Here is a 15,408-nt window from a genome sequence, read left to right on the forward strand (position 1 = left end):
TGTGTTGTAAGCATTAAAAAAGATAAAGTTTGTACATGGAAGATTATCCAAAACAATGGTATGAACAAAACAAAAAAAGGAAAAATTGTCATTAATAATACAACCTTTGCCCCGTTTTTTTTTTTTTTAATAATACAACCTTTGGATTATTCGTGAACTAGGTTAGAGTTTATATAAAGCCTATTTTTAATTTGTACATTTTTAAATAAATCGCTATTATACATTAATATAACAAAGAATTACGTATATTTTGTAATTTTAAAATTTTTTATTTTAATCAAAATTATGATATAGTATCGGTTCAACGTTGTCTAATTCATAGTTTAATGTAGAAGGTCATTTTGCAATATTTATATTTCAAAAATGTTAAATATGATAGCTTTTAAAAAAAAAAAATGACATCATCACTGCATTTAGGCGGAAATTTTTTTATTGAGAAAATGACATGTGGGCAATGGTGATCTCAACAACTTCTGTTTTAGTAATGTTAATAGATATTACAACCTTTGTGGGGTCTCTATTTTAAACAAGACAAAAAACTTGTAACCGGTTAACAAGTTGTCTATGACACATGTTTTCATATAATTGGTCTAATTTAATAATTTTTTATTTTTTAAAAAATAAATATTTTTTATTTAAAAAAAAAAAGAAAAAGAAAACCCCAGGCCCTAACCAGCTGGCGACCCTCCTCCCCGTTGAACACCCAATCCCTTCCCAAAGCGACCACCTCCCCATTAAAAGCCATAAACTTAACCTCGACAAATGTGACGGCGGCACGAATGCAAGGAAAAGGCGGGATTAGCGTTTTTTTGCTGGAGAAAGGAGTCGATTCACATAGGATTCAAGGTGGAGAACGGAGTCTGCGACGATTTTTAGGCTAGAGAAAGGGAGATGGTTGTTTTCGGGGCTGGGGAGGGGGACGATTATCGAGGGCTAGCGAAGCCATGGGTTTTTAGGGGGCTGGGGGAAGGGAGGGTGGTTTTCGCGGTTGCTAGAGAAAGGGGGGCGATTTGCGGGGTTCGCGGCTGCTGGAGAAGGGTGGTATTCGTGGCTGTTTAGGATAGGCGGTTTCCGGTGGTGGGGTTAGGGAAGGGGATAGGTGGTTTTCGGTTGTGGGGCTGAGGTAGGGGATAGGTGGTTTTCGGTGGTAGGGAAGGGGTTAAGGATTGTCTGAGGTGGTGTGAAGGTGGAGCAATGGTGGTGTTGGTGGAAGGAGAGAGAAAAGGGGAAAAAAAAACCCAAAAAAAAAATTAAACCAATTATTGTGCGACACGTGTCATGGATATCTTGTTTAATAAGTTACCAACTGATTATGTCTTGTTTTAAACTAACACCTCCCAAAGGTTGTAATATTCAGGTATAATCCAAAGGTTGTATTATTTATAAAAAACGGGGCAAAAGTTGTATTATTAATGACAAATTTTCCTAAAAAGAATGAAGGTAATAGTTGTATGATCATTGCAAGTAGGAAAAAAATAAAAAAAAAACCTTCACCTCAAAGTGTTCCTAAAAGATTCATTCTCATAACTTTATAGTGGAGGGATACAAAGATTGCAAACCTTTTCATCCGGTCAAACCTTGTTTGATATTGAAACTAAGGAATTGGGAAATCCACAATCTAAGCATTAACCCTACGTAATGCTCCAATAGTTTTACTTCCGGTGTCAAAGGTAGAGTGTCATAACTTGAAGGCAAAGTGTTATGTTTTATTAAGGTATTGGAACTTGAGTCTCACATCGGTCATATGGAGGGTTAATCACTTGATTTTGGGGTTGATATAGGACAATGGACTCTTCTTTAGAACTAGCTTTTGGATGACTCTCCTATTATCTTGTATCACAAAGACGAGAAAAAAGGCAATATTTTGTGTTTTACTTGATCACGAGAGGGACCAAGAATGGAGCTGTCTCGTTAAGACATAGGATAGGCTCAAATTTTCTATGAAAACTTTAAATATGGTCCCTAAATGTCCTAGACGATGGTGCCAAACTTACGACGAGACAGCAACAGAATATGCACGAATAGCTAATGATTTGGCTTACCATTCAAAAAAGTAGTGCCAAATTTTACAGAATGCACGTACTGTTTAAATGGTTGCTTGTCAAAGTCAAAGATCTTGTTTTCGTAGGAGAAATCGATAGACAAGTCCCAAATGTTTCGGTTTTATTTTTTTTATTTTATTTTTTATTATTATTATATATATAGGGGGAGACTCTCGTGAAAATTTTTCTTATGTGAGAATTTTTCTTATGTGAGAACACTCTTTATGTTCTAAATTTTTACTCGTATGTTCTAAATTTTAAATCTGATGTTCTAAACTTTTTCATAGGTGTTCTAAATTAAATCAAATGTTCTAATTTAGTACTCACATGTTCTAAACCATAAATTAGTGAAGTTTGATATTATAAATTTTAAATAACTTGTTCCAAAATTTTAACTTATATGTTCTAAATTTTAAAATGTGTGTTCTAAGATTTTTAATTATATGTTTCAGATTTTAAAGCGTATGTTCTATTTTTTTACTCGTATGTTCTAAATTTTTTACTCACACTTTCTATATTCTATATTTGTTTGTTCTAAATTTTTAATCATATGTTCATAATCTTAAATCAGATGTTCTAAATTTTACTTATATGTTTAAAATTTCATAAAGCAGATTTTATAAATTTTTAATCACTTGTTCTAATTCTTAAATCAAATGTTCTAAACATATTACTCAAATAGATGTTTTAAATTATTACTCAAATGTTCTAAATTTTAATTTCAGACACATGTTCTAAACTTTTACTCGTATGTTCTAAATTTTTACTCACATGTTCTAAATTTAAAATCAGTTCTCATATAAGTATGAATTCTCACATATGAACCTATTCTCACCGGATCCCTCCCCTATATATATATATATATATATATATATATATATATATATATATATATATATATATATATATATATATATATATATATATATATATATATAGTATTTAGTTGAGTTAAATGTAGCTTAATGGGTCTATTTTTTTTCTCCTTAATTATAACTAGCATTGTGGCCTATGCAATGCATGGGTTATTCATATAAAATTGTATTGAGAGATAAGTGAGAAAATATCAGTAAGTCATTATAGGGTATAATATGTAATCGGAAACATGATTAAAGAAATTAAAATTTTAGAACTTTAATCGAAAAAGAGGTTTAAATAGAAGGTGGAAGGACTAAAATTAAAGAGAATAGGAAAAGGTTGAATTAAAGGGGAGAGATGAAGATGAAGATGAAGTGTATATGAAAAATAAAGTTTTATAAGTTTAATGAAAAAATTAAAAAAAAAAATGGTGTAATAAAAAATTAATAGTGTAAGATGACATGTGGCACTATGGTTAGAGAAGTGTAACAAAATGGATGGGACATGTGTCTTTCTTAGTTTCTTGGTTATAGTTTTTAAATACTAAGTATAGATATAGATATAGATATAGATTAGTAATAATTATATGTCAGCACACATTTTTTCTCCTTAATGCTATCATTTTTAATTGGATTGAATACTAATTTATTTGTCAATTATAATTTTAACAATTTGAAGGTGTAGAGAAAGTGATAATAAAGGTCCTCAATCCATTTACTTCACTCATTCGTCGTCCCTTTTGAGGGATACCCAGTCAATACAAAAATTTGTTTTATCTGGGGGTATAATTGTCTTTTCAAGTATCAATGGAGGGTTATATACGTCTTTTCATATACTAGTTGAGGGATATATGTGTATCTGAGAGATTAACTTGTATTTTCCCATCCCTTTTAGAGATTTTCAATACATTATCTTAGAGAATTAAATTCACTAGACATTATTGTTGAAGGTAAATTGAAAAATTATAGAATTTCCCATTATATATATATATATATATATATATATATATATATATATATATATATATATATATATATATATTGGGGGTGGGGGGCGGGGGGTGACATCAACAACATTGAAATTAAATACTTGTATCAATTAAGAAGCACACATGAGGAAGAAATGTAACAATAGATGAGCATTACTATTACATGCCACTCCATATGATATACTCTTTCTGTTAGACAATTTCACAATTTATTGCCATTTTATTCAAGTTACAACGCACAATTTTATTTAAACCTTAAAAGATAAATAAACAAACCACTTTCGTTCTGAATTGAGAGAATAGATCTAAAATCGTACTGTCATTCCTATTAGATGAATAGTTCTTCAAGGATACATCTAGAGATAATCATGCTAATAGTCAAAAACTATCCTACCCATTTGTTTGCTTTACGTTACATAATCTCAACTATTTAAGCACTTTTCTTTTCATTATTTAATTATAAAAGTCCTAATTACTCTTAGACCCACCAGACTAATGTGCATTTTGCGGCTTCATACATTCATACAAGTGTCCATTGTTAACAACCAAAACGAATCCGACAAGTGTCGATTTGTAGATCACTTACTAAATTAGGACCCTATTAACTTTCTGGTGATTTCCTTAATCATATTTTAATACAAGTAATTACTGCCACAAATCATTATTTAAGCTTATGTCAAGTGTAAAGTTGTCCACTTTGTCCTGTATTTGAGAGGCATATTTATGCGGTCTGATTTTTCAACTTTACGATGGATGATGTTTCAATAGTACTAGTACTAATTAAATACAAAAATGTAAAAAGTCCCCAAAATGCATCATTTATGAAGGACATTTTTGTTACATGAAGAGTGAAAGTGTTCCATTGTACTCCGTAGTGGGTTATAAAATTAGAGTAGATCAACCTTGGCCAGGTCTTGCTCGGTTCGAACCAGTTTATGAAGGGGTTAGCTCAAGGATTTTGGCTCAAATCTTGACTTGTTCCTAAGCAAGTAAGCAACCACATGAATGATTAGACCATTTTCAAAAGACGGGTATTTTGAGAATTTTAGGCCATTGGATGGTACATGCTAGGTATCACAACAATTTCCGGGCACGGCGCCATTGGATAGTACATGCTAGGTATCACAACAATTTCCGGCCACGGACCGTGAGACCCAAATGAACTACCGTACAATATATTCACATATTTTCCATATCTTTTAAATTATTATTCTATTATCTTTTATTGTTTTTGGTGTTTTACCTTGTTCACTCTTTGGGCTAATTCATACTCGGAGCTCAATTCTTGGTATAAATTAAGATTCAAACTTTTTTTAATTTCATAAAAAAAAAATATGAGAATTTATTTTGATAGATTTTGAATTAAAATCATAATTCATTGTAATATTTTGTAAAAATCGTGGTGGCACGGGGCTTAATCTAGTGTCGTCTATATGGATATCTACCCGACTTTATAGTAGACTCTCTAACGTCTCTTGCTTAGTAAAAAAGATTGAAAAAAAATGAAGTTAGTGTTGTAATCAAGCTTCTACATACACAAGTGAGGTATAGATGCTTGATTAAACTGATCTACAAAGGTTTACAATCAACACTAGCAAATACAACTTCAAATGTCCAAAAGTATGCTCTTACCTAAAACCAACCGAACAGTCATGCATATACAAAGGGATTATACAACGTTCATCAACAATTTTTTCCTCAAAAATCTATGGCTAATCAACTAGAACAAAGTAATCTCTACGTTGTTAGTATAATCGACATGAAATTAGCTAGATAATATAACTACAGGCACTACACACAGTCCTAAATAATCTATCGAATTTCTAATTTTGTTCAACCATCCAAAAGTGATCTGTTCTTTTCCTTTTCCTGCTGCATCTACCATTGAAGTGTCCTAGTGTCCTGCTCAAGAAAAAAAGATTATGTTAGTATTATACATTTTATGAATATAGGAATAATCTCTTAAACCAATAGCGAAAGTAGTAACAACTAAGCAAGTTTTTATTACCTAATGGACAAGCTATTTCACCAACATTAGTATAGCCAATCAAGCTGCGAGGCTTAATCAAGTCCTCCAATTCATGTACAATCTTACTCTGATCAACACCAAACCCTGCTTCCTCTCTGTTACCTTCACATATCACATCATCTGCCATTAGCTTCTCCCACATTATGTAGCTGCCAGAAGATAAGTCAGGACTGCTAGTCTCGGATGTCAGGTTAGATTTCTGGTCCGGCATTAAGCTAGAGCCTAAATCAATCGCTGAGGAGCCAAGATATGAGTTTAGTTCTGAGTGAGCAGCAGTCATTTCTTCCTTTGGGAATTGATCACCATGCTTTGCTATAAATGACTCCAAAAAATTGTCATTTGAGACCAATCGACGTTTCTTATGTACTTCTCCACCACCCAGAACTTTGTTCTGCCTGTAGTTCTGGAGCAGCCGCTGAAATGAGTTAGTTTTTTTCATTGCCTTGGCAAGGAGCATAATGAACTCCTGTTGCTTCCATTCAACAGTCTTCATACGCTCTCCCATTGCAGCCAAGCACGTGTTCGAGTTCTGCTGCTGTTGCTTCAGATCAGATATCTCAACTTTCAGTGCCTCCTGTTCTTTCTTAAGAATTTCTATTTCAGTCTCCTTTTGATGCAGCAATCTAGCATTGCTGTTGGTACCATTACCCTGGGCTCGCCGCTTTATAGTCTTTAGCAAATCTTTCTTGCCCTTCTGAAACCCTGGATGTGCAAACTCCCATCTAACAGGATGGGCTGTTGACACTTTTCTGAATCCCTATACCAATTACCAAGTATAGATCCATATCAATATCACTACATAAATTTCATACAACCAGCAAAAATTATATGAAATACAAAACTCAAATCCCAATAAATGATGTAGTATTATACTCTAATACCATGTAAATGAACCAGTTCAATCAATTGGATGAAAAATAGAATACTATTAATCAATGTTTTTCTATCCATAACTAATCACTATAGTTTAATTAATTCATCTAATCTAGCAGCAAGTTCATCCAAAAGGGTACTATTAACACAATTAAAGTTGGCATAAAATAAGCATGTATTAAAGTCCTACATCTTAGGGATGATAAAAACTAAAATACCCAATAAACAAAAAAAATCACCCATTTTAAAAACAGTACACAAAGTACTTACATAGCTATATATTTAAATGAGTGTATTAAGCACATGAACAATTAAAAATTGATTTAAAAAATATTAAGTCGTAATTACAAGACCCCAGATCAAATTCCATCTACAACAAAAATGTCTACACCTCTACACTAAACATACTAAAACCGGAGATCAAATTCTGTCAATACCAAACATACTAAAACCCGAGATCAAATTCCGTCTACACAAAATAAAATAAAACCTGTGATCAAATCCGGTCTAAACTAAACAAAGCAATCAACAGCCAATGAACATATCACAACCAGAAAAATTAAACCAAAAACAGTCCAAAAAATTATAAAATGGAGATAAATTACTTACATAGGTGTTAAGCTGACGAACAAAGCTGGAGAAATTGGAGTGTTTAAAATACTTAGAAAGCAAATCAGTGGAAAATTTATGTTCATCCCAAATAATAAAACTATTAAAAGATTCACCCCATGAAATAATCGGATCACTTTCTGGGTTTTCAACCATATCAAAAGTTTTATTCAGAAAAGGTGGTGGTCCAAATTCATGTAAACTCATCAATGGCTTTGGCATCTCCATAGTTTCTTCTTCTTCTTCTTCAACTACTACTACTTCTTCTTTCACTGTTACTCCATCAACATTATTAAGCTTATTTTCAACACCGAATACACCGTTGAGTTGTAATCCGAGTGATAACTCGTTGTTGGGGTCCATAATTTGCAAAAAAAAAGTTCAGAATTTGCAGAGAGAAAAATGGTTTTTGGGGTTTTTTGTTTTTTGGGAATTTGATTGTGAAGAGGTGGAGAGAGAATGAAAGATGGGTGTCTAAAAATGGAAAGGGGGAGGTGGGAAAAAAGTGTAAAAATCCAAAAAAAAATATATAAAGTGTCCACTTAGAAGTGGTGATGACTTGCCATTTGTAGTAAGTATATGGTGTGTGATTTTGACTTGAAGCACTTTTTATAATTATTAATTTATTTATTTTTTTTACCAAATAGTATTCAATTTAATGATAACCATAAGGATTGTATTTTACAACCTTGAAGTAATAGAATCAATTTTCAATTAAGCATTTTGGAGGTGGCAATTCTCGCTTACCCCTCATTCCCAAAGGACCTTAACGTGGTTGCCAGCTTGCCCATTTATTCATATTTGCTTGATTTGTGAATTGAAACTTTAATTCGATAGAATGTCTTCTCTTAACTTACAAAATGAGAAGAAAAAAAAAATGCACCTAATAGAAATGTGTTAACTAATACGAAGTAGAAAATAGAGGAAGTAATTTTTTTTTTAATCAAATTTAAATTTGACTTGATACTAATCATAAGAAGAAAAAAAATTATAGTAGTTTTCAAAAAAAATAAAAGAACAAAATTATTGTAGAGTATAGTTTTGTTTGATTCATCTCTACAAGTACTTAGTGTTTATAAATATCAAGATATTATAATTTTGAGTTTAAATAACCAAAGATATTACTACTTTTGTTTTTTTAATTGACATATTTATTTTTTAATCACATTTATCAACATACAATTTTAACGATTAATCAAAATAAATTATATAAATTTTGTTATATATACATAGTAGAATTTACTAAATGAACAAAAATTAATAAGCAAAAAACATCCAGATGTACAGAACAAACTCTCGTAGAAAGTACTCCGTATAATTTAAGGTAATCCGTATTTTTTTATTTTTGGGCAAAAAATTAGAAGAAAATGGTTGCATATTTGTTTGTTTTTTGTTGTAATTTGATTTGATGTGAACCAATTTGGTAGGTGAAAGGGGTTTCATTAGGATAGAATTGATTTCGTTGGTACGTGGCACTCATTTTATCCGCATAAGGTATGGGGCTCCTCGACATAACATGGATACGATTTTGATTGGACTGCACTTTTACTGTTTTAACCTTGTGTAATGTGTATTAGGGATGACAAATTTGATTAGTATCATAAAATAGATTCAAGCTAAAACTATTGGCCATGATTTAGAATTTTTTATTTTTTTTTTTAATTATTTTTATTTTAAACCTGTACTATAAAAAGTAAGTAAATACAAACTGCCTATACGGCTATACATTGTACAACTTGTGGCAAAGTACAATCAGGTGTAAAATTTAGGGAAAAAATGGAGTATTATTTTACCTACTATTTTGTTTATTCACCTTTTTTTTTCAATCAATCCTCATTATCTTATTTGAAATCCTCATTTTCTAAAAATGTATGGAAAAGGCTTAGATATGAAGAGAGTAACATTTTTAAATTTAAATAAGAGATGATTTAGATGGATGATAAATACTAAAGACAAAGTGAAAATAGTGAGAAAGTGTAAAAAGGCAAATTGATGTCAGAAAAAGTTGGATGAAAATATTAATTATAAAGAGCTGAATACTCTAATTGGTAATGTAGGAGTTATTAGGTACTATAAGCAGAATTTCATAAATCATATTCATAAGCATCTAAATTAGGATTGCATGCCTAACATACAAGAATCACATAATCATACCTTTGAAGCGTTATTTCCACGTAGCTATTCGATCGACAAATCAGGGAGAGAATAGAGCCCGAAGCGTGACTCCTCTTATTAGTCCACACCTCCACTGGATTCGAACGAATCATCCACCAATATTAGATTGGTCGAGTGAAGGGGAAAACCACGATCACCACCTTTAATGGACAACAGACCACCGCATGAACTACCACCACTACAGGGACACCACCGGCGCCGAGGGAGGGGGAGAGCTGTGAGAGATAGAGAGTTTGAGAGGTTTGGTTTCGTGGTTGCTAATTAGGGTTTCAACTTAACAGTAAAATTGTTCTAGTAGTATAAAATAAGCTAGGCACCTAGTATATTTGCATAATCAAGTAGTCCACAATGTTTGCTGTACCCCCAATCAGAGAGTCAAATATCTATTGTAATATTGAATCAATTGGAAGCTAGCCTCCTTTATAAATCGGTATAAAATAAATAAATAAATTAAAAAAAAAAGTAGTTATGTTTTACAGCCTATGGATTTACAAAAGAAGTTCAGTGACGAAGTAACCCTTGTAAACTGAAGTAACCCCTATAACATTGATCGAATAACCCCTATAATATTGACCGAGTAACTCTTAAGTAACCCCTATAACACTGACGAAGTAACCCTTGTAAACTGAACGAGTAACCCCTATGACACTAACGAAGTAATTCTCATGATGGATGGCCACACCGTGTGACCAGCCACATATAAGACTTTGTGAAAGAAGTTATATACAGACAGTAATATTAGTAACATTTTCGTATTTGGTAGTATTGATACTCTGATATGGATCTGTGTCAGGCACTGTCAGCCAAATAAAAACTTCATTCCCTTGCATAAAAGCACATACTGGCAACAACCAAGCCAAAAAAATAAGATAAAATGAAACACAAACTGATAAATTAATGCATGTTAATTTACAAAACATCCCAAAAAATAGCAATGCCTTTCTTTCGTCTTTGCGAATTTACAGGAGGTATCTCTGTTACAAGCTCCACACATAAAAAGAGATCCGGTGCATCATTACAACCAAATAGAGCATAAACATGTTAAGAATTGACATGCATTTATATCTCTTTAACAATATGGAAAAAGGTCCAACGACCTCTGTACAACAAATAATTCGAATGGCTGAGACTAGAACATGACGGATAATCTTTTCTCAAGTAAAGCAGTTGACAAAAAAGTTTGAATTCCAACGGAGATCACTCACACTGAACTACCTAAGTCAGCACATGAACAAATAATATATGTGCTTTCTTCAATCAAAGGAGGTAAAAGAAACCAGCCCAAATGTATGTCGAGTTGTCGACTGTCCGTCTGCAAGTATGAATATTTTTTGCTTGGTACTGAGTAAAGGAGACGCTATTGTTCCCATGCGGCAAGGACTGGTGATAACCAATTTGAGACAGATAATTGAATCTCTGACTGAAGATCTGAAGACAAGGCTAGCGGAGTAATAGCAACCTATCATTCGAAAAACACATAGTTAATCAAAGAGATAATGAAGTGTGGCTGTGAAATCATCGACTAAAAAGCTTAGAACTCACAAATCCATTTTGTACTGCTTTAAAATCTAATTCATCATCTGCGTCTTCCTTCTCCTCATCCAAGAACTGCAAATTAGGCAAAGAACATATTGACTACTCGTTCACAATATGTACGAAGCACACAAAAGATCCAGAAGAACAAAGTGATGGGCCAACTTCTGGCAAAAACAGCAGGACGTAATTGCCAATTACATACCTCAAGACGGTAATGTTTTCTAATTGTTTGTTGGGTCTTTGGTTTACCTGCAACCCCAACAGATTCAACCTCTACTGTCTTTCTACTAGTGTTCAGCCGGCGCGCTGCACCCTGGAAAACATGTAACATATACCATAATTGGATCAACATACAATTATACAAACAGCAGTACAGTATCCCATGAAGCCAAAAAAAAAAAAGTACTCACAGCTGCTGAGGCATCTCGTCCCAGCTGAGCAAGCTGAATACCAAGGCTTTGTTGATTGGCCATAAAATTCATTGCAGACGGATGTTTGTATGAAGAAATGGCTCGCCAAGATAGACTAGACCTCCACAGGCTCTGCCTAGTCAATCTGAAACCCTGCAAGTGCAGCAAACAAACTAATCAGTTAAGTTGTCCAGCATAGGAGGACCGTTTCTAAATTTGAACACACCTTTAATACATTAATGATTAATGATACTATTACTAACAATTGAATCAGTGCTTGAAGGGCCCTGAACTGCAGGTCCACGCAGAAATGATGACCAATAACCATCCCACAAAAAATTACATAGAAGGTATTGCACAAACCAAAATACTAAATTTTTCATGCCAACTCTGTGTCCCCTACCACGTGTTTTACCCTCCTGATTTTCCTGGTACCTCAACAGCCTTAAAACATCAATATAGATGAGCTATTTAACTTGGTGATGTGGTCAGACACAAGACAAAGAGATAAAATGGAAGAAAAGATCTTCATTACTCCAAGATTAATAAAAGTGAAGAGGCTTTAGATTTTCCACCAATAAGATACCCTCTAATGACAATTTAAAAGAGGCTTTAAAACTTCCACCAATAAGATACCCTCTAATGACAATTTAAAAGAGGCTTTAAAACTTCCACCAATAAGATACCCTCTAATGACAATTTGAAGCATACACCTCTCAGCATGGAGAAACTCTAATCCAGTCGATAGACATCAATCCAGAAACTCAAATCTAAGATGTTGTACATTTCCTTAAACAGTTAGACACTGCAGTGGCAAAATTAGTTTGAATGGAAACTAATATTCATGATTATGATGTAATCACACCATGCAAGTGCATTTCAGTGAATTATTTGAACACACAATTTCAACAAGCACAAAAGATTGGATTCTCCAAACCAACATAGTATCCTTCTATCCCAGCGGCATTGCAAAGTTAATTAAATAAGTTTGACTATTATCTAAATCTCTCTACATTGGTAAAAATCCTGAAAACATACTCTTATAAAATGCACTTTTGAACAAACCTAATATCTTCACCTTGTAAGTTAATTAGTTTTTTAACAGCATAATAATCAAATTTTAAGCCAAAAAGGAAAAAAATTGACAATTCCAGTGGGACAGAATACACAAGGTTATTGCGACCAGCTAAAAAGCCGAGAACAAGAAAAATTAAGAGTGACATATGATTTTGCAATCAACTATACTATCCCAATTTGTGAGGTAGGGTGGATACAATTGCCTTGTCCAGCCCTAAATCCCTCATAATTAAGAGTCTTGGATTTATCTTGCAAGTTGTAATTACCATTTCTATTGACATGTCATGCATTTGCAAAAACTAAGCAATTAATTATCCATGTCGTAACATCTTCAATATAGCAAGACGTCATATAACAACAATAAAAAGTGATCAAGTAAAAGTAGTTCAAAAGGAAATTTCCGTAAATTCTTCATGTATTGAAAGAGAAATTAAAGACTAAAGAACTAGTAACACAGTTTTCTAAACGCCTGTCGCCTGATAGTCTACACCTAGCATATGCTGAACAAATTCACAGAGTAATCTTAAATTTTCATTGATACATACAACAAGTTTCATATCAAAATTAGACCGGTGTTATAAGACACTAAAATGGCAAAAGAAGAGTGACATAGAAACACTAGCACCAACAAACCTTGTTTGAGGAAGGAGAATTTGGAATCTCCACGTTAAGAAAGCAGCCTTTCGGGAAACTCCCATTCTCAATATCTTTTATTGTTGCATTTATCAATGGCAGGCAAATTTCAACAGCATCCTTGAAATCATTTTCAGAGCTAACATCTTTTTTCCTGCAGCATAATCGATTTTAAAATAATGAAGAAAGAAGACAACCAGAGAAAAAAAAAAAGCGACAAGAAAGATACTTACCAATCCAATGACATACAAATTGATGGTACGCCATGAATCAATGCCTCTCTTGATCCAGCAATAGCCCCCGAATACAGCCTAGTCACACATATTAAATACCAACAGATAAGAAAATTTGGAACACAAGGCAGAAAAACGGGGAGAGAAAGGTTAAACATAATCTTATTTTATTAACCATTTGTTACATTGCATAATGAAATAGCTTTAGCTTATTATAAATATAAGTTGGATAGGAAACCACCATTCCACCAAATACTCACATGTTTTGACCACAGCTTGATCCTTTATTAATTCCACTTAGTACCTAAAAAATTTCAGTTATAAAATCATTAACATGAGAAAATCGATTACTAACACAAAAGTGATACACCTCAGGAAACATACCAATAAAGGCTTTGACCAAGAAAACAATGCCTGAGATAAAGCTAATGACACACAATCTGCAGGTGTACCTGGTCAAAGTGTAAAACAAAAGGCTCAGGCTCTTGCTGCCGAACCCATCAAATCCGATCCAATCCAAAATATAATAATAACATTTGGAAGGTCTTAGTTCAACAACAACAAGGAATTTAAGCACCTAAAACTATAGAGCATCCACAACAAAATGGCCAAAAGTTCATCACCAAATCGCAATACTCGGTTATTATCACTAGCAAGAAATATCTAAAATCTCATTAACAAACTAACAACAATGTAGCTTAAACCTTTTTGAACAAATCCAGAATTAATCATAATTATTAATTAATCATAATATAATATTAATTAACCTCTAATCAACAAGAAAATTGCTCAAACCAATCACATTTTCCAGAAAATCAATAATTAAATTGAATTTTATCAACAATTCCACAAACAATTAAAGGTTCAATACAAAAAGAAAGATTACCAGAAACTTCGAAAGCGGTAGCGCCACTGATTTCAGCAGAATTCACCTCAACCGTCTCACGAACTGTCAACGAATGTCCAGATGCAGATTTATCACTACAAAACCAATCATTTCATCAACAAAACCAAATAAAATCATTCAAAAAAACACAAAAATTTCAAAAAATTAAAAAAAAAATGATTTCAATAGAACTAACAATTGAGGAGCACAAACGTGAACATCAAAGCGACCATTACGAACAAGCGCATCAACAAGAGCAACAAGACCAGGCGACTCAATTCCATCACCATTAGTAACCAAAATCACCGGTTTCGAGCTCGTTTCTTCAGAATCAACAACATCATCATCATTCGCAGTAGAAGGAGCTTCTTCTTCAACCTCTTTCTCCAATTTCTGGTGCTGTTCTTGAGTAGAAGAAGACTGAGTCAACTCGGAAGATGTTTGTGATTGAATTTGTTCGACATTTTTTCTGGAAGACAAAACTTGCTGAAGATTAGCGACGAGAGAAGGTGGTAAAGCATTTCTTCTACTAGAATTCATGATTGATTGAATTGATTGAAGAAGAAACCCTAGATTGGAAAGAAAGGAATGGAATCAAATCAAATTGGGGGTTTGATTGGAAGGTTTACTTTCTCTTTCTACAGAGGAGAGAGAAAATGAAACAGAGAAAAATTATGGGGGAGAATTATTTAACTATTTTTATAGAGGAAGAATGAAAATGATGATGATGTCAAAATTTAAAATTATAAATTTTAAAAAAAAAAATTTGAGGGGTGGAATATCCGACGTGGAGAGATGGATAAATTGGAGGGAGAGATTTATGAATTTTTTTAGATTTTTTTTTTTTCTGACAGTTTTTATTTTATTTTAGTGACAGTTATTTTTAATGGTTTCCACGTCTTTACGTTGTTTGCTCTTTTGGTTGTTTTTAATTATTGATTGGTGTAAATTTTTACTTTTAATGGGGTTAATTTAAATATAGGTTTGTTTTATGTTTATGGCCTTGACCTATACGTCAAAATTAGTTGTTCATATTTCAATAATGTAAAGATACAATCT

General features: G+C 32.8%; 2 protein-coding genes across 2 annotated transcripts; both read right to left on the minus strand.

Moving 5' to 3' along the window:
- Positions 1-5,501: 5,501 nt before the first annotated feature.
- LOC145634573 (heat stress transcription factor A-7a-like) lies at positions 5,502-7,931 on the minus strand. Its single transcript, XM_081685992.1, has 3 exons — positions 7,400-7,931; positions 5,897-6,674; positions 5,502-5,790 (listed from the first exon to the last, which is right to left on the minus strand). The coding sequence occupies exons 1-3, from the start codon at positions 7,760-7,762 to the stop codon at positions 5,783-5,785; spliced, it is 1,149 nt and encodes a 382-aa protein (XP_081542118.1). The 5' UTR covers positions 7,763-7,931; the 3' UTR covers positions 5,502-5,782.
- A 2,513-nt stretch (positions 7,932-10,444) lies between these two features.
- Positions 10,445-14,994, minus strand: LOC145635836 (uncharacterized). The gene is made up of 10 exons (XM_081687203.1): positions 14,546-14,994; positions 14,350-14,444; positions 13,848-13,915; positions 13,724-13,767; positions 13,464-13,541; positions 13,231-13,384; positions 11,521-11,673; positions 11,313-11,423; positions 11,117-11,182; positions 10,445-11,033 (listed from the first exon to the last, which is right to left on the minus strand). The coding sequence occupies exons 1-10, from the start codon at positions 14,887-14,889 to the stop codon at positions 10,932-10,934; spliced, it is 1,215 nt and encodes a 404-aa protein (XP_081543329.1). The 5' UTR covers positions 14,890-14,994; the 3' UTR covers positions 10,445-10,931.
- Between the last annotated feature and the right edge of the window lie 414 nt (positions 14,995-15,408).

Source organism: Chenopodium album, chromosome 6, assembly GCF_948465745.1.
Source record: "Chenopodium album chromosome 6, dcCheAlbu1.1, whole genome shotgun sequence".
NCBI classification, from domain to species: Eukaryota; Viridiplantae; Streptophyta; class Magnoliopsida; order Caryophyllales; family Amaranthaceae; genus Chenopodium; species Chenopodium album.